The sequence below is a fragment of the Terrapene carolina genome, unplaced genomic scaffold (assembly GCF_002925995.2).
Source record: "Terrapene carolina triunguis isolate 2854851 unplaced genomic scaffold, T_m_triunguis-2.0 Scaffold194, whole genome shotgun sequence".
In the NCBI taxonomy this organism is placed as follows: domain Eukaryota; kingdom Metazoa; phylum Chordata; order Testudines; family Emydidae; genus Terrapene; species Terrapene triunguis.
This window is the reverse complement of record NW_020664545.1, coordinates 2,871,595-2,890,273: the sequence shown is the minus strand read 5'-3', so window position 1 is coordinate 2,890,273 and position 18,679 is coordinate 2,871,595. Positions and strand designations below refer to the sequence as shown.

Sequence of the window (18,679 nt, the reverse complement as noted above, 5' to 3'; positions counted from 1 at the left end):
GGGTGCCCGTCACTGGGGTATCTGAGTTCCTTGCAGCCCAGGAACAAGCCACCCGGCCTTCTTCACCCTGCCGCAAAACGACACAGTGGCCTCTATGACTCCACAATTCAACCCCGCGCCCTGGGCTGAGACGCCGGGGGTGCGGGACCCACGCGAGGGGAGGGGTTTGGCTCAGCGCTGCCTTTGATCCCCTAGGCCCGCCCCGAGTTTAAATGATCAACATGAAGGCTTGGTCACGGTGGCCTGAGATGCCCAAGGACCTCCTGCCAGCAGACGCCCTCCCTGGGAGCTGCATGGCCTCTGGCTGGGAAGCCAGGCCCTGGTGCCAGGACGCAGCATCCCAGCAGGGAGTCACCTGGCTGCTCAAAAAAATACAAAACGCTTTGAAGCCTTTTTATTATGGAGGAGCTGGGTGGCTTTTCCTCTCCTCCCCCACTCTCCCAACTCCCCTCTCCATCCCCGCCCCCCCAGAGCCTTAAAGCGAAACCACACACTCTGTGCCTGGGTATTCGGGCAGGTTGAGCTCAAATTTCTTCTGCACGTCGTAGGGCAGGAAGCGGCCGGCGAGGAAGTGGTGCCTGCCCAGGAAGCGGGTGGCACACTGCTTGGGCGCGGCCAAGGAGACGAGGACGTCAGGGCTGATTCCCTCGCTGTTTCCCGTCTCCACGTCCCACCCTGCCGTGGCAAAGGAGAGGAAGGAAAGGTGAGAGGCAAGCCGGGCGGGCAGGAGCGGCATTGACAGGGAGGAGTTAGGTGGGGAAAGGGGACACCCCACAGCCCAGCTGTGTGCAAGGTGAGGTCTGGGAGGGCGGGGATCAGAGTTCCCAGGGAGCTGAGCTGTTAATAGCCTAACCTGTCCCTCATCCCCCTGCAGGCTCTTGCACGTTGGTGAGGAGCAGATTTTCAAACTCATTCCTACGTCTGCCTTTCCCCCCATGTCACTAACAGGAGTGTCCAGATCACACGCACCCGCCCAGCGACACGGGGACCAATCCTCATGTGACGGTGCACGTCATCTGCTTTATAAAAATATGTTTATACGTGTGCATATGATGTAACTGGAATATGCTTTATGCAAAACGTCTCTTGTAAGGTATCATAACAAAGCTTATAATCTACTGAGTGTGATCATCCTATTTGTATGAATGTATCACTCTTGTATCTGAAACTAGGAATATGAAGTATAACTCTGAGGTCCTACTGTAATTATGCAAAGTGTGGGCCATTAATGATGGGTTAGAATCTTGTTGGCTCCCATTAACCAGGACAATTGATTGTAAATGGTTTATTTACCTGCAAGCCTTCCTGTATAGATGCAGGCCAGCCCTGGAAGAATGGAGGGGGTCTCACAGGACATGTGAACATGTCACCTGATACTGGAATCCATCCTAAACCTGGTGCTTTTCCATTTAGAAGGAGGGGTGGGAACCCAGAGAGACAAAAGATTCCCACCTTGTGCCAAAGATATAAAAGAGGGTGGAACAGAACAAAGGTGGTCCCAGTCATGAAAAAGCCCCTGCTTTTCACCTAAGATGCCTGGTGAAACTAACAAGGACTTTACTAGGAGAAAGGATTGGGACCAGACTAGGAAGGAGTCTAATCTCTGAAAGAAGCTTATTGGAACATCTCTGAGGGTGAGATTTACCTGTAATCAGTTTTTGAATGCATTAGGCTTAGACTTGTGTGTTTTGTTTTTATTTTGCTTGGTAACTTACTTTGTTCTGTCTTGGAATCACTTAAATCCTACTTTTTATACTTAATAAAATCATTTTTGTTAATTAATAAACCCAGAGTAAGTGATTAATACCTGGGGGAGCAAACACCTGTGCATATCTCGCTATCAGTGTAATAGAGGGCGGACAATTATGAGCTTTATACAGAGTAAAACAGATTTATTTGGGGTTTGTATCCCACTGGGAACTGGGTGTCTGGGTGCTGGAGATAGGTGACCCGCTGAGCAGTTTTTGGTTAAAGTCTGCAGCTTTGGGGGCATGGACCAGACCTGGGTCTATGTAAACAGGCTAGCGTGTCTGGCTCAACAAGGCAGGGTTCTGGAGTCCCAAGCTGGCAGGGAAAACGGACTCAGAGGTAAATTCAGCACATCATGTGACAGTCCCAAGGGGGTTTCTGTGACCAAACCCATCACACCTCGGCTGGGTGAAGAGCCCCTTTGTGCCCCTCAGGAGCGATCAGGGGACACTGTGTGCTCTGGCTAGTCTCTCGTGCCTGACATGCAGCCACTTCTAGTGTGGAACTCAGCAGCTGTGCGCCTGGCCCACAGCAACGCGGCGGGAGAGGAAGCCAAGAAGGAAGCCGGCTCCAGTTCTTGCCACTCAGGGAATTTAGAGAGAGGCAGAATGCCTCTTCCTAGGGTGGAATTCAGCTAGGGTCAGTGAGCTGCGATGCCCCGTCAACAGGGCTATACAAATAAATAACCGGATGCAGAATGCCAAGCAGCAGGGTGGCTGGTTTCCATCCCACCCGGTAGATTAATGAACTCAGTGTCTCCTCTGCCCACACCAGCTGGTCTCGCACCCACAACCCAGCAGACGGAGTGGAAGGGGCACTAGCAGAGCTCAGCAGCGCCGTACCAACTCAGCTGAGGAGTGAGGTGTGTGTCCCCCCGCTCCATGGCAGTGACCAGCCTAGGGGACGCAGGGCCGGACAGAGCCAGAACGGCTTCTCCCACGCAGGCCCTGGCATGAGGTGGGAATTTGCACATTAAATCTCCAGGGCTCCTGTTTGTTCCTCCCCTGGCTGGGCAGCGCAGGGGTTTTCGCTGCAGTCTGATGGCAATACCAGGCCCGGCCACCAGACACGAAATTACATCATGTCTCACTTTGGGGAGCGTAGTATTTATTACAAATGCCTTGAATGCATCGCGAGGCAGCTCCCTTTCAGCTGGGAGCCAGAGCCGCTGGCAAGCGAAGGACACCCAGGAATAGGGGAAGCTGGCACGCAGGAGACAGGGTTCAAATGCTCCCCAGGGTCAGAGCCCCAGAGGAGAAGCTAGGTCACTTTTTCAGGGAGGAGAAGGGACTGTCTCCGTGCCACGCCGGAAGCTAAGCATCAGCACAGCATCCAGCTGCTCATCTGGATCGCAGACATGCACCACGCCCTCCTTCATGTCACACGGCGGGAAAGCGCCCGCCCATGGAAGCTGGGCGTCCGAGAGCATAAGCTCCAGCGTATCACTGTGCAAGGTGCCTGCTCCAAGCTCTGGCAACACCCCCCCGTCCCGATCAGCTGCACCCCCAAAAGACGCTGCAGGCTGGCTTTGTAATGTGAGCAGATCCCCCTGTGGCTGGATCCCACCGTGGACTCGCTTCTCACTAGCCGCCCGAGGCAGGATTCGAACCCAGGCCTACAGGCAGCACTTGCACTCCTGGGGCCACTCGCTCAGCTGCTCCTACAAACCCCATCGAACGTCTCTCGTTAGCCCAGCAGAGACCAAGCAGTGCTGACTGCCGGCTTCGCTCCCGCTAATCTGCCTCTCTCCTCAGCACTCCAGTTCCCAGGCTCCCCACCGCACTGCTGCGTGGGAGGGGCCCCAGCGAGGTCCCAGTTAAAGGGGAGGTCCCGGAATGGAAAAGGCTGAGAACCACGGCCCTAGTTCACCAGTGGCTTTCAGTCTGCAGTTCAAGGCCCTTTACAAACATTTACAAATTTAGCCTCACGAGACTCGGGAGGCCCAGACCATGTTCCCTAGTCTACACAGGGAAGGAAACTGAGGCACTAACCCACTAAACCTTACTTCCCTCCCAGACCTGAGACCAGAACCCAGGAGAGTCCTATCCATCCTCCGCTCTCATGCACACGATGATATGACTGATCTGGCCTGGGGTTTGCTCTCCTTGAAGCTGTTCTTAGCACGTAACCAGTAACCCCAGGGGTCCCTGGCTGCAGAGGGGCTCGAGAGAGATGCGGGAGGTGGGGGGGTCCTTACCGGGTTGGCTGGTGATCAGCCCTTCCTATTGTTACAGCTGTGGCTGTGCCCAGAATTTTGCCACCCAGGACAAAGGCCCTGGCTGGGTCAGGGCTGCCTGGTGGATCGGATCCTGCCGGCTACTCCCAGGGCAGGAAAGGACAAGCAGGAAGGGGATGGGACCACAGAGAGGGGGTTGGGAGGAGCAGAAGGGGAGGGCGAAGTAAGACCCTGCAGCCACTTGGACCCGAGGTGGCGAAAGGCGGGTAACCAGGGCTGAGCATTCTCGGGTGCGGGGTGGGGAGAGCAAGTGCCAATAGGAGAGGGTAAGGCGAGAGGCGGGGGTCCCCCGGGGAGGCTCTGGGATCCCCACCTGAGGGCACGTCCAGGCTGACGATGGGGATCCGGATCTGTTTCAGGGTGCCTAAGATGCTGGTGTACGGCTCCTTCATCTCCCCCGGCTCGGCGTCGGCTCCCAGGATGGCGTCAATCACCACGTTGTAGGCGTCGTTGATCAGCTGGACCTGGAGGGGGCGGGACCCAGTCAGCAACCCCCATCTGCTAGCCTGAGCCTCACGGCACCCGGCCGGCAGGGGGGCTTCGTCCAGCCCACAGGCCCTCCGTGGACTCCCGCGCACACAGGCCAAGGTGACCGAGTGCACCCGCTCCAGTGCACTGGGGGTCCTGGCTGCCCTACCCCATGTTCTCCCTGTACGGACCCTCATGCTGGAGCACGGCCCCCTCCCCTCTGCCTGCCGAGCTCTCCGTGGGCACTTCCCCTCTCCCTGCCACACCTACGGAGACGGGACAGATGTTGTTAGCACGCTGGCTCCGTGAGAGCTGCAAGGCCCCGAACGACTGACAGTACCATTCAATGAGAAAGAGAAGCATCTCCCAGAGCCTTCTCCCCTCATCCAAGTGTCCCCCTACAACATGCCCTGGATGCAGAGAAAAGGACCAGCTGCCATCCAAATTAGCCGGGAACTTTTGCCCAGCACTGAAGATCAACCTCTAGGAACAGTCTGGCCAGCTTGGCGCGCTGGAGAGAGAACAGCTGTGGGCAGTTTATATCTATCGCAGGGGGCTCAGGAAGTGGCTCGGCAGGAGGAGTAGGCACATGTGGGTTGTAGCAAGCGTCGTTCAGTGTTAAGGGTGCGCACTCTAGCCGCAGGCCAGGTGGGGTTGTCGGTAGGTGGTGGCTGCAGCTACTGGCTTCGGTTAGAAGCTGTAACCATGAGCCATTGCCCCCGGTTGGTGTGACAGCAGTGGACTGGGTGTCATCCAACGGGCACGATGAAAGACCATCCGGCTCCAGCTGTCTAACTGCACGTAGCAACATGGCTTCTGCAGTTTAGGCCAGGAAGTGAAGATAATCCCATGCACAATGCAAACGGCAGGGGGGCTATAGGGAAGCAAGCTGGAAATTGCCACACCTGGGGTTTGGGCAGCATACGCCAGCTCTTACAAAAATTGCCAGAGGATCTTTAATGATCACAAGTGGCCGGGGCCCTCAATAGAAGAGGAACATTCCCCTGGGGACGTCTCCAAAGACGAAGGCAGAGCAAGAGAGAGCGCTCGGACTTCTGAGTGCAGCAAGAAAGCCCAGCTTGATTCATTTGTGTCATTTGCTATCGTTCTCCTGTGGAGGTTTCTCTTTAAGGCCTGACCACAGGCATTGGAGTGACAGGTGGCTTCCCGGAATGAAGAAATCACAAGATTTAAGTTAGCAGGCCTGGTCTCCTGGAGGTTTAGTAAAAGCTGCTAACATCCAGGACGTCAGAGTGAAAAACTGCTGTGCTGGCCGGAAGCAAGGTCTTTAAAAAAAAAATTTTACAGGGTTATTTTTTTTGTCCTGATGCTGAACTTCTATGGCACAGCTTAAAAAAACACTGCCCTCAAAAAGGAGCCAGGTTGTAATAGGTTTTAAATTGAACATATTTGATCTTATTGTTGCTGTAACGAGAAACTTCTCCTACTGTGCATTTCCAGAGCCTGCGGCAGAATCTGGGACCAAAACCCCAAAGGGTTTTAAAGCAATTGTGCTCTTGCCCATACAGTGGAATGGAGCCACGCGGGACAGTAATTTGAGGTCACATTCCTCCAACGGAGTCCAATGTTTAAAGAAGAAAATAGCTGGCAGTGTTTGTTTGGGCTGGTAGGAAATAAGACTCAGTAATTCCTTTTCCAGCAGCGAGCGGATTACACTCGCCATTTGGAGTTTTTGGAACCCTGATGCTGGGATCAGATGCCTGAACAAAAGGCCAAAACCATCCCCGCACGGAATACACCTCAAATCTAGTCTGGGCTCTGCTTTTCCCCCTAGTCTCAGCCTTTGGGTTCCTCACACCAGTATTAGACCCCGGGTGGTTTAACCTAGGAGCCCCTGCACCTTCCTTCTTACCAGCATTGAAAGAACTGCCTGTAATTAGGATTATTAATTATTTGTATTACTATAGCACTAGGAGCCCCAGCCACGGCCCAGGCGCCCATTGTGCTAGGGGCTGTACAAACACAGAGCGAAAAGACAGTCCCTGCCCCGAGGAGAGTTAGAGCTGAGAGGCTCTGCTCAGACACATGTGACTGGCACAGCCAAAAACCCCTCCAAATCCCCACCACTCCACCATCGCTCTGCAGCTGGAGTCAGAGCACGGGCTGGAGCAAGGCAGCCCACAGCACTACGGGGGCACTCTTTAAAAAGAGCTAGAAACCTGATGTTCTTTAAGCCCTTGGACACACCTGCCTCCCTGCAGCACCGCTGTGTGCAGCAGCCAGACAAAGCCCCGTGGGGGCTGATCGGGGAAACCCCCTGGGCCATCTCCCTCGTGAAAGGGGAGCTCGGCGCGGCGCAGTTGAAATGATCGGAAGCCGCTTCCTTTAGGCACAACGGCAGCTTGGTGAATCCTGCACAGAAGACCCCCCACACACACACTGGCCATTTGAAAGTCTCCCAAGGTCCCCAGTGCCTATAAAGCCCCTGCTGTGCCAGGCTGCAGAAACCTGCTTCCCCCCTCCCCCCCCCAACACCCAGCACTAGCGTAAGCCAGGCTTTGACGGCTCTAAACCCCGGAAGAACTTTGGCTGTTGAGTTTGGGTTTCTGGTGGGGTGCTCGTGTCTCCGACGTGGCTGGAGAGCGCATGCTCTGGATCTGAATGGGGGCCGGCTCGGTGGGCAGAGTAAAGGGGAGGGGAACTGCATGTGCACACACACCCATGCCCACGCGCTCCGTGCCACCGGGGAGTCGCTCACCTCCGTCGGCAGGTACGAGAGGAAGGGGATGTCCATCTTTTCGCACTGGGTGGTGAAATCCCGATACAGGGAATTCAGGGACCGCTTGGGGTAAAAGATGGTCGGCTCGTATTCCTGAGGGGGGAGGAGGAGAGAACGCTTTAACCCGCACCCAACACGCCTCTTCCCACCCCAGCCCCTTCCTTCCTCTGCCCCACCTTGACGGGCAGCTGTATGCAACCCAGCACCTTTGGTCCTCTACTCCCCCCACCCCCACCGGCAGCATCTTAAAGGGCCACAGGCAGAAAGGAAACCCCCCGGGGCCCAGTATCAAGGGGTAGCCATGTTAGTCTGTATCCACAAAAACAACGAGGAGTCCGGTGGCACCTTAAAGACTAAGATTTATTTGGGCATAAGCTGTCGTGGGTATAAAACCCACTTCTTCCTGCGGCCCAGTCCAGCGCTCCTGGCAATCACTAGAAAGATTCGCCCTGAGCCCAGTGGGCGTTGGCTCGGGAACCGCCGGGGCACTAAGCAAACGGTGGCAGGGGGGTTATTCAGCAGGACGGCCCACTCGGAAAGACTGGCACAGCAGATGGCCCCCAGAGGGATGGGAAGGGTGGTCTTGTGGCTATGGAGAAGGGACTCGGGACTCCTGGGTTCCACTGGAAGATGCAATTCCCTGAGCAACTCTCCGTCACCCCACTAGAAGAGCAGGGAGAATCCTGCACTCCCCCAGGGCAGTTGGGTTTTAATCACTCTTTGCAAAGCACTCGAAGAGGGGCACGGTGCAGTGCTAACATCTTTGCGATGGCTTTTCTAACCAGACCGGTCCAGTGCTGGTCCTGGACTTTCCTCTGGGGCGTGGAAATGGGCTGCTGGGAACATTTCCGGACACACGCGGGCAGGCCTCTGGGTCTCGTTTGCAGCAGGCAAGTGGATGAGCTTTGTATCGAAAGCAGGAGCTGGGTCTAACCCGCTGGCAGACCCCCAGGGGCTTGTCTGGGTGGGCTCCTGGGGGCTTCCCACAGCCCCTCAGGGATCGGGGGGAGGAATGGCAGGATGACGCTCATGGTTACAGGGCCCAGCTGGTTCCTCCCTGGGGGCCTGGCATGATCTAGCCTGCGTTAGCCAGGAGTAATGGAGCAGGAGCTGCTCAGCGCTCCCCGTATCCCAGCAATCGGGCGAGAAGGAAGGCGGTTGGGTGGCGTTAGCAGGCGTCCAGGGAGATGCTGCATCTGCTCCCATTCGGTGTTTGCCGCTGGGCCTGCCTGGCTTTGCACCACGCTGGGACCTCTCCGACTGACAGCGCTTACAGAGACTGCAGCATCACACGGGACAGATCCCCCCGCTCTTCCCAGGCTGAGAGAGCCGGGAAAGACAAGCCACCCCTGAGTTTACCAGGAGAGCGATCCCTCTGCCCTGCTGGGAGCACCCCAGTGCCCCCACACACACACACACACCCTGCTGCTGTGACATCTGGCAGGGAGACAGCTGAACGATGCAGCCCTCGGACCAGGCTGGGAAAGGGCCGCTCAGCCAGCGAGCTCCCAGCAACAGCCTCATGCATCTATCGCAGCAGCTTTCCCTACTGAATCCTGCAGCGTATTGACCATGTCACCGCTGTCCCACGGCCCCCCGAGGAGACAAGCCGTGGTCAGACAGATCTCGCTGCCGGGGCGCGGGGCTCTTTTCTTAGCTTTCTCTGCTCCATTCCCTCCCGCCCTGCCCGACTCTTTCCCACGGGATTCGCTGGGAGTTGCTGTATTTAGCTTGTCTGATCTTTATTTGTCAGTCAGCTCTGGCAGCGTTTAGCGGCTCCTGAATTTCCTGCAGTTTCATGACCAGCTTCTAGCTCAGAACTGGACCCGGCGGACTCTGGGTGCAATCAGATAGACAAGGGGTATTCACCTCCCTAGAGCATGCTGGGATGCCTCTGCACATTGGGCATAAAGGCTCTGCACCAGCCCTGCGCCCAGTCCCTGGCACTGGGGATAGCACTCTACTAGGGTTATCCTCCCATTCCTAGGGGCCACAGGAAGCAGAGCATAAATTAGAGCAGCCCTGGGGCTGCTCTCATTCGCTCTGGGGGCGTGGGGGTGCTCAGAACACGGTAAGCACAACAGTGGCTACAGGTCCTCAACCACCCCAAAGTCCCACCTCCCCCAGCGTGTCCCAGGGTGGGAATGAAGCAGCTGAGAATCGGGCCCATTGAATGCACAGGCTGCTGTCTGCCCTCTAGTGGATGGGATATCAGACCTGCTCAGGTCACGCAGCCCCCAAACTGCATTAGCTTCCACACTCTGGATCTCATTGCAAGATCAGGTTAGCTGCCCCAGGCCCTTCCCTGGCTGCCCCAGGGCTCCAGGAACACAGGAAGGTTGTTACAGGGGGTTTTAGTACTGGTGAAAGGCGCCTCTGTCCCCAGAACAGGTGGCTCATAGACAGTGAAAGGGGGGGCCTCCCCCACCCCTCAGCTCTGAACGGATAGATAAGGGGAGGGGTCTAGTCTGTGTGACCCACTCAGTCCTGGGTCTTTCTGCGAGGGCAGCCCACAGAGGTGCCGGGTCCTGCCAGGGGCACCGGTTGAGTTTGCCATGTGGAGATTCATACCCCAGGAAACAGTCTCAGAGTTTCCTGGGACCCCAAACAGCCCCTGGGTGTCTCGCCCTGGGCCCTGCGGATCTGAGTCAGGTGCCAACTGGTGATGCAGAACGGGGATCCATACCAGGTCCCCATCCTTTCATCTCCTACTGCAGGTGAAGAACCTCTGATGAATGAATTAACAGGGGCAGCTACCCTGAGGAACCAAAGAGCTGCCTCTGTCACGGCCGCTAGCATGGACCGAGAGGCCATGGGATCAAGTCTCCTCTCACTTACTGAGATCGTAGCGAGGGGCCACCCACCCCTAGGAGCGCAAGGAAGGTGGCGGAGAAGGAAGTGGGTGATTTGTTAAGGATACTTACAAACACCCGCAAATGCCGTGCGCACACCAAGCCGATGGCGCCGTTCTGATCGGGACCACACACCACAAGCACTGTGGGCTGCTTCCTGGGGAGGGACGGCAGAGGGAACACCTGCAGCACAGAGAAAAACAACGGGCTCAAAACCCTGAATCGTCACTGAATCTGATCTCCGTCCCCATTCATATCAGCTTGGTCCCCATGGTAGGGATAACCTCCCATGTCTCTTTCTGGCCTTTCATCCAAAGGTGCCTAAATCCATAAGCCGAGACAGGGAAAACTGCATCCATTGCTGCAATGCAGCCACCTCTGGGTTGGAGCACAGCAGCTGTTTAACAGGGCACAACATCGCTACACCAGCGGTTTAGAATAGGAAGTGGAGATGTGTGCTGTATCCAGATGAAACTGCAACGGAGTGGGGAAGACAGAAATGGCGTTACACCGACTGGAATTTAGCCAGGCCACTGGGATTCACACCTCAACGGTTGCACAACGTGATCACAGAGGGGCCAGACTTATCGGAAAGACGGTGACCCCAGGAGCATGGGACCCGTTAGCCCCCATGTTGGGACACATCAGTCAGGCTGGAAGCACCCCGCGAGACATGATGTAATCCCAGCCCCAGCAGCCATCGAGCAAGCATGTCATGCGTGGAGCCCGTGAACAAAGCTGCTTTCTTGTCGTAGCACCACGGAGCAAGGCAGCTTGGCAGGCTCCTAACTGTCTCACTCGCTGCGGCCCTGCTGGACGGAGCAAAAACCGTTTGAAAATTACCAAGCGGCACAGACTCTGCAGGGAGAACCTCCTATTTATCCACTGGCTGATTTTTCCTGCTCTTGGAGTCTGGCCTCTAGTTCCATCCAAACACCGGACACAACCAAACTGCACAAACTATTTACGGTCCCTGACGTCCTGAACGAGCTTTTCAGTACCTGCGCCCTGGCCGGCTCCGCTGTACATTGGCTGGGACTCTAGACCATGGGCTCTGCCATGTTTCCGGAGTCTCACGGCTCCAGGAGCGAGGGAATGTCACCATTGCTGGGAAGGAGGGACAGAGACAGAGAGAAGACGCTGCTCCACGAACCCCCTGCTTGGGGTTTGAGACTGCACATTTCAGCCATGCGGCTGTTCCCGCCAAGCGCTGAGTTTGGGATTAGAGCTCGGTGATCGACCGATTTTTCAGTTCACCGGCAAGTCTGAATTGTTTTTAAACATTGTTTGGAGTCAAACCGAAAACATAATTTTTTGCAAATCAAAAAGTTGGGGGAAAAATCAGTTTCACGTTGAACACTGAGCGCTTTTCTTTTTACATTTTCTAAAAATAAAATGAAAGGAAATTTTGAAACAAAAAGTTGTTTCAAATCGAAAAAATATCTGAACACTTTGATTTTTTCGGTTTGTTTTTAGGAGTTAGCTAAAGACTTCGCTGAAATTGACACAAATTCACAAAATGTTTCCGTGTCACCAAATCTGAATCTTTTTTGCCAAAAAATGTCTGGGTCAATAAACTTTGCACAGTCCATTCAGGATGTGCCCAGCGGCTTGGCAGGAAGATGGAGAGTGAATCCAGCGCTCACAGCGATTGCTCACTGGTTCTCAAGGAACATGATAGCATTCATGAAGACAAGGTTACCCCCATTTCACACCTAGGTAAACTGAGGCAGCACTAAGGCCCTGGCATCCAGAGGGTGCTGAGGATTGCATTGCTCCCCTAGACGTTGGTGGTAACTGAGAATCAGGCCCTAATCCCTTTGAGAGGAAGACGAACCTTGAGGGTAAAACACTGGTCTGGGACTCAGGAGCTCTGGGTTTACCCCTGGGGTCTGCCACAGTTGCACTGGGTGACCTTGGGCAAGTCACTTTCCTGCTCTGGGCTTCAGCTCCCCCTCTGTCCGAGAGGGACAATGACGTTTCCTTTCTCCCCTGGGTTGGCTAGTTAGACTGTGAGCCCTTTGGGGCAGGGACTGTGTCTCACACGTGCAGCCCCTGACACAGCAGGGCTGGGAGCTCAGCTGGGGCTTCTAATTGCTCCTGTATTACAAATAACCACCACCACCCAAGGTCACGTGGTGGCAACAATTTGATTCTAGGCCAGGGGCCCGATTTTCACAGGGCCGGCGCACTCCTTCAGCTTCCTGACGCCCAGGAGCGCTCCTCCCACCCGCCCTCCTACGACCCAAACGAGGAACTTTCCCCCGCCGCCTGCCACCCTCCCTGGCTGCAAAACAACTCCTCGGCCAGGCTACCGAAATCAAGAGCATCACCATCTAGGGCATGCGGCTCTCCAGAGGAGAACGCTCGGGCACGCCCAGCCAGCGCCGCGCAGCGAGGGCCACGGAGGATCGAGGAGCTCAACTCCCAAATGTTTCTCTTCCCAAAACAAATTGCGTGCCCTTAAAAGGGGAGGGGGGGCATACGCTGGCACAGAGGCTTAGAATGGAAAAGCTGAGCCAGCCCTAAATACAGTGCCGCTACTGAGCCTTCACTCTCATAAGACACAAAGCTATCTTTGATCCATACATCGTCTCTCTCTCTTTATGAAGGCCAAGCTGTAAAAACACATGGGCACCTATTTTCTCCTGGAAACGGGGCGAGACTGACCTTCCGAGCTCTGGCCTGTCCTGCACCACGTAAAAGGCGAGACTGAATCGCGTGTATCCCCCGAGTTTTAGTCGGGACAGAAACGCTCAGCTGAGGATCTTGCCCTGTCCAAAGGTGTCAGTGCAGAGAGCCAGGGCTCCGGGATTCTGGAAGCCATGAGGCTGAGCGGGGCGTCGAGAAGCAATTATCCCATGCCTGGACGTACGGAGGGGACTTGTGGCTGGGAGGAAGTTTCTGCTACAATCGGTTCGTTTTTATTCCCCCTCATTAACACAGCTAAGGCCTCGTCTCCAGCAGAGAGGTCAACCTCTAATTGGGCACCCTGCGACGCAGCATGGCCTCGTGGCTAGAACATTGGACTAGGGGACCCTGATTAATCCCTGGCTCTGTCAGTAGCCTTGGGCTAGTCCCACTGGGGTGCCTCTGTTTCCCGTCCTACCCTTTGTCTTGTCTGTTTCAATTGTTAGCTCCGGGGGGCAGGGGCTGCCAAGGGGTATGTACAGCCCCTGGCACAATGGGACCCCGGTCTCTAGCTGCTGCTGTCATACAAATAAATACGAATTTGATGTGGCAGACAAGGGGCGGAAACAACTTTTCACAGCCCGTCCATCCAGAGATTCCAGCCAGGGGCAAAGCCTTACTCAGGGACACAGCGAGATTTACTCAGCCTGGAAACACTTTGGGGCAGGGACTGTCTTTTTGTGCTGGGTTTGTGCAGCGGCCAGCACAATGTGGGCCTGGGCCATCCCTGGGCTCCTAGCCCTCCCGCTGCTGTCCCACAATGCACCACCCACTGCAGAGGTGGCCTGTCTGGTCACCTGTCTGCACTCTGCTGTCCAGGTCAGCTTGGCCGGAAGCCACCTGTGCTGTCCCCGTAGCCCTGGCACGGAGCCACTGTCAGTGCACCCGGCGCATTCCATGCAGCTGCTGGCGGGTGGGAGCAGCGCTGGGGCGGGCAGACGATTCGGCATCGGGAGGCAGGGAATGGGGAAGTGAGCGGCTGAAGCCGATAAACTCTTGAACCCAAGAGTTTTATTTAAATGTGGAGCAAGGTCTCAGGGGAAGGGAGGGTGAGACAAATCGTGGGCAGGACAGTGAAGATCAGCTTCTAACTATAACCTTACTGGCAGCTGCCCAGGCATCTCCTCTCGGGAGCTTCCCCGGGGACTGGCTGAGCAGAAGCAGCAGGTGCTTCGAGGGGTTTTAAGCGACAGCTGAAAATAGAAGGGGCCGGTTTTATAAATCCCAGCGGCTGGCGGGTTGGCTCCTGAACAGACAGCCCATTGCCAGGGCCAGAATTAATCCTGCGGCTCAAAGACAGCAGCGGAAGGTGATTAAAAAAAGCTGGGCTGGAGGGGAAGGAATATCTGTCTAATACTCCTATTAACCACTGTCCGCTAGTGACGCTCCTCCCATGGAAATGTGCCTTCTTTACATTTTCCCTCATGAACGTAACTGGATTTTAACAAAGCTTTGCACACGTGGGGCTGGAAAGAGACACTTTCAGGCCCCTTGGGAAAGGCCCCTGGCCACGTGGGCCTCCCCCAAATGCAAATCTATTCTCTCCTCCCCCATCCTGCCATATTCCTTGCCAGATGGCAAGTGAGGTATGCAGCTAGTCCATGGAGCCGTGCGTCCCTTTGCTGGTATCCTCTCCCCTCTGGCGTGTGCTATATGCCCCTGGCATGTCCTGTCTTTAATTAGATTGTAAGATCATTGGGCAGGGACCGTGCCTTTCTCTTTATCTGTGCAGCTCCCAGCCCATTCCTGACTGGGGGCTCTGGGATCTGCCACAGGAGAAATCAGGGGGCTGCTAAACTCCACCAGCTTTTGCAACAAAGACGGGTCAGGTTCAAACAATCCCCCCAAAATAGAACCAAATCCCACACATGCCCTGATCTACCCTCCAGTGACAGTAGAATCATAGAAGATGAGGGTTGGAAGAGACCTCAGGAGGTATCTAGTCCAACTCCCTGCTCAAAGCAGGACCAATCCTCAACTAAATCATCCCAGCCAGGGCTTTGTCAAGCCGGGCCTTAAAAACCTCTAAGGATGGAGATTCTACCGCCTCCCTAGGGAACCCATTCCAGTGCTTCACCACCCTCCTAGTGAAATAGTGTTTCCTAATATCCAACGTAGACCTCCCCCACTGCAACTTGAGACCATTGCTCCTTGTTCTGTCATCTGCCACCACTGAGAACAGTCTAGATCCATCCTCTTTGGAACCCCCCTTCAGGTAGTTGAAGGCTGCTATCAAATCCCCCCTCACTCGTCTCTTCTGCAGACTAAACAAGCCCAGTTCCCTCAGCCTCTCCTCATAAGTCATGTGCTCCAGCCCCCTGATAATTTTCGTTGCCCTTCACTGGACTCTCTCCAATTTGTCCACATCCTTTCTGTAGTGTGGGGCCCAAAACTGGATGCAATACTCCAGGTGTGACCTCACCAGTGCCGAATAGAGGGGGGAAATCACTTCCCTCGATCTGCTGGCAATGCTCCTACTAATATGCCGTTAGCCTTTTTGGCAACAAGGGCACACTGCTGACTCATATCCAGCTTCTCATCCACTGTAATCCCCAGGTCCTTTTCTGCACAACTGCTGCTTAGCCAGTCAGTCCCCAGCCTGTAGCAGTGCATGGGACTCTTCCTTCCTAAGTGCAGGACTCTGCACTGTCCTTGTTGAACCTCATCAGATTTCTTTAGCCCAATCCTCCAATTTGTCTAGGTCACTCTGGACCCTATCCCTACCCTCCAGCGTATCTACCTCTCCCCCCAGCTTAGCGTCATCTGCAAACTTGCTGAGGGTGCAGTCCACACCATCCTCCAGATCATTAATGAAGATGTTGAACAAAACCGGCCCCAGGACCAACCCCTGGGGCACTCCGCTTGATACCGGCTGCCAACTAGACATCGAGCCATTGATCACTACCCGTTGAGCCTGACAATCTAGCCAGTTTTCTATCCACCTTATAGTCCATTCATCCAATCCATACTTCTTTAACTTGCTGGCAAGAATACTGTGGGAGACTGTATCAAAAGCTTTGCTAAAGTCAAGATATATCACGTCCATCGCTTTCCCCATATCCACCGAGCCAGTTATCTCATCATAGGGCCAACTTGGTGCACAACCAGCTGCAACTCGGCACTTTGCTTTAACCCAAGCGTGTAGCTAATATTTTTGGTTCGTTCCAACCAGAAATTCAGGGGGCTGCAAACCCAGGTGGGTCAGAACCAAAAGAACTGGACCTTGGCTTTTTCACGCTGTTCTAATGGAGAACTGTGACACCGAGCACCCCTGTATTCACACCCTACACACCTAATCTCTGTACAAAATACACCTGGTGAGGTGAAAACGAATAACTCACTGATCATTGATATTCTTGGGACGTGTGTACGCGGTGGGGAGTCGGCGCCGTGGATAGACATGGGAACTGTACATGTCGCCCTTCCCACCCGTGCCAACTGGGTGAGCAGCGCGCTGGCAAAGGGGAGCCAAACAGGGCGTGGGGTGGGCGGGCTCCCCCTGGCCCAGATCCTGCAACAGCCTCTCTGTGTGGGGCCAGGACTCTGCGTATCCAGAGCAGCTGTGGCCAGGTGGGTCAGATTTGACGTGGCGTGGAACTTCCCCTTCTCCCACCAATGCGGTGGGTTTGGGGCAGGGGCCGGTGGAGGATACAGGCAGCCCAGGGAGTGAAGCAGATGCCCCCATCCTCCGTGGGGGTCCTACGAAGCCCACAGATCTTCGGGCGTCTGTGGGGAGGAAAGTCCCAGGTGCAACGAAAATCAGGCTCATGTTTCCACTGCCCTGGCATCATCTCCCAAGGGCCTCCACAGCCCCGGGAGGGAACAAAGCTCCCCGAGGTAAAGGCCTCCTTCCCTGGGAGAGCAGCCAGTGCTGGCTCGTTCTAATGCCAGATGCTCTGAGCCAGTGAACGGCAAGATGCGGGCATTGTCTGCTGGTGGGGTGGGGCGCTTTGGGAAGTCTGCCACTGGCACCAGCAGATGGCACACGGTGCTCTCCATGCTGTGAAATTCATCCTCCTAATAAACACAGCTGGGTTTTGGAATTCATGGCTGGACTCTTGTTAACAATGCCCCCCTCCAAGCAACAAGCAGGGGCCAGGTGGAGATGAGGTGCCAAGCTGCCTTCCCCTTGGATTCTGCTGCTAGATGGAACGTTCAATGGCTCACAATACGCTTTGCATCCAGCAGACACAGGTCCCCTTTCCCCCTCCTGCGCACGGCACGGGTCTCTGGGAACGTGAGAGCTTTTCCCCGGGAGTCGATCACCTCAGAGCACATTGATTTAAAGAAAATAAAAAGTTGAGCTCCTGCGCAAGCAGTTTAACCCAGATGAAATAACTGAAGATGCCCAAGGAATCCAAAAACAACAGGGGGAGGAAGAAGGAGCTGGAGAATGGAAAGCATTGGTTCCACTGCCATCTGCTTAACGTCCCAGCAAACAGCCAGCAGCTGACAGAAACTGCCACGGCTGAAGCGAATCTCTGCAGCACGACTGATTGCACCACGCAGCTCAGGAGCACAGGGCGGGCAGCCAGGGGCGACCGGGTGCCAATCCCAGCTCTGATTGATGGGACCCCTTCCGGTGCCTCAGTTTCCCCATCTGTACGGGGAGGATGCTGCCGCTGAGCTCACTGCAGAGGGGACGCTGTTGAGGGTTAATCAGAACACCGGGCGGATTGTGCGTAGGACTGGGAGCTCTTGGGCAGAGGCCATCTTCCCAGGGGTGGGGTCCTTAGGGCTGCAAAGGCCACATGTAACCCCGATTGAGCGGAGGATGAACCAGGGAATTCTGCTGTGCATTTCAAATGCCACGAAGTCAGTTTGTGGCTCAGCCCCACCCAGTCCACCCACCTCCATACCGTGGCTCTCTACGGAAAGCAGAGCAGACCTGACCCCTGGGCTCTGAGCCTCCCGAACCGGAACACCAGACCCACAGCAGCCAGGCCCAACCCCCCAACAGAACACCAAACTCCACCTCCCAAAGCCTGGGAACCTCAGAGCCGGGCCTGGCTGTAGAGCCGAACTCTGCAGCTGGGGCCCAGCGGCAAGGCTGATCTGGCCCCAAACGTCCCAGTGGCCCCCGAAGCTCTCAGGAATGTTGGACGCTGATCTGGACCTGGGTCCCGACCTGGTGACTCAGGCCTCTCTCCATGTGGTTTCCAAATCCTTCTCCGCAGAAGAACGGAGGCAGGAGAAATTGCTCAGGTGCTCATGTGTCCTGTCGAAAGGCCGCATGCAGCGAGGGCATCTGGTTTGAAGGGGCTGCACTGGGCTCTCTTAATGCTGTGGATGGCTGCAGAGGAGCGTGCGGGATCGAATCCCCATTTGCGTATCACGCCGGACGAGCGAAGGCTTCAGTTTTCCACTTGGCAGGTTTGGCCTTCACTAAGGCAGGGCTGATAGGATATCGCCCCCTCGGCTGTTTCAGGGCTTAGCTCAGCTCCTGGAGGAACGCAGCAGTGCTGCCACTCTGTACGGCACCCTACCTGTGCTCTGCCACCCCAGGCATCCATCACCCTTGCAATGAATTTGTGGGGTCTGAGACTCTGAGTCCAGGACAGGGGGAATCACGGCCATGACATGATACTCAGGAGACAGAGCGCTGCCCCTGCTCGTTTTTTCAGTAGCAGAGAGAGGCCCCACCTGAGCTGAGAACCCCACCGTGCCAGGGGCTGCACAGACACAGGGGGAAGAGACAGACCCAAAGAGCTCACTGTTTAAATAGACAAGACAGCCACAGGAAGGATCATTATCCCCATGGGGGCTGAGGCCCAGAGAGATGCAGTGACTTGCCCAAGGTCAGCCAGGGAGTCTGAGTCGAGAATCGAACCCACCTCTCCTGAGTCCTAGCCCAGTGCCTTAGCCATGAAGCCAAGGTTTTCTAAGCTGAGACGGGGGCAAAGGGAGGAAGATGCCTCCCCATGCTCCGATCAGCCATTTAGC

At 55.5% G+C, this 18,679-nt stretch overlaps 1 protein-coding gene across 1 annotated transcript in view; it reads right to left on the bottom strand.

Annotated features, from left to right (window-relative positions):
- Window positions 1–475: 475 nt before the first annotated feature.
- Window positions 476–18,679, bottom strand: part of YJEFN3 (YjeF N-terminal domain containing 3) — a 43,532-nt gene continuing 25,328 nt past the window's right edge. The window contains exons 4-7 of the mRNA XM_026654967.2: window positions 10,118–10,228; window positions 7,173–7,286; window positions 4,299–4,449; window positions 476–675 (exon numbers count right to left, since the gene is read on the bottom strand). Coding sequence (XP_026510752.1) covers window positions 476–675; window positions 4,299–4,449; window positions 7,173–7,286; window positions 10,118–10,228 — 576 coding nt within the window. The remainder of the gene's footprint in view (window positions 676–4,298; window positions 4,450–7,172; window positions 7,287–10,117; window positions 10,229–18,679) is intronic.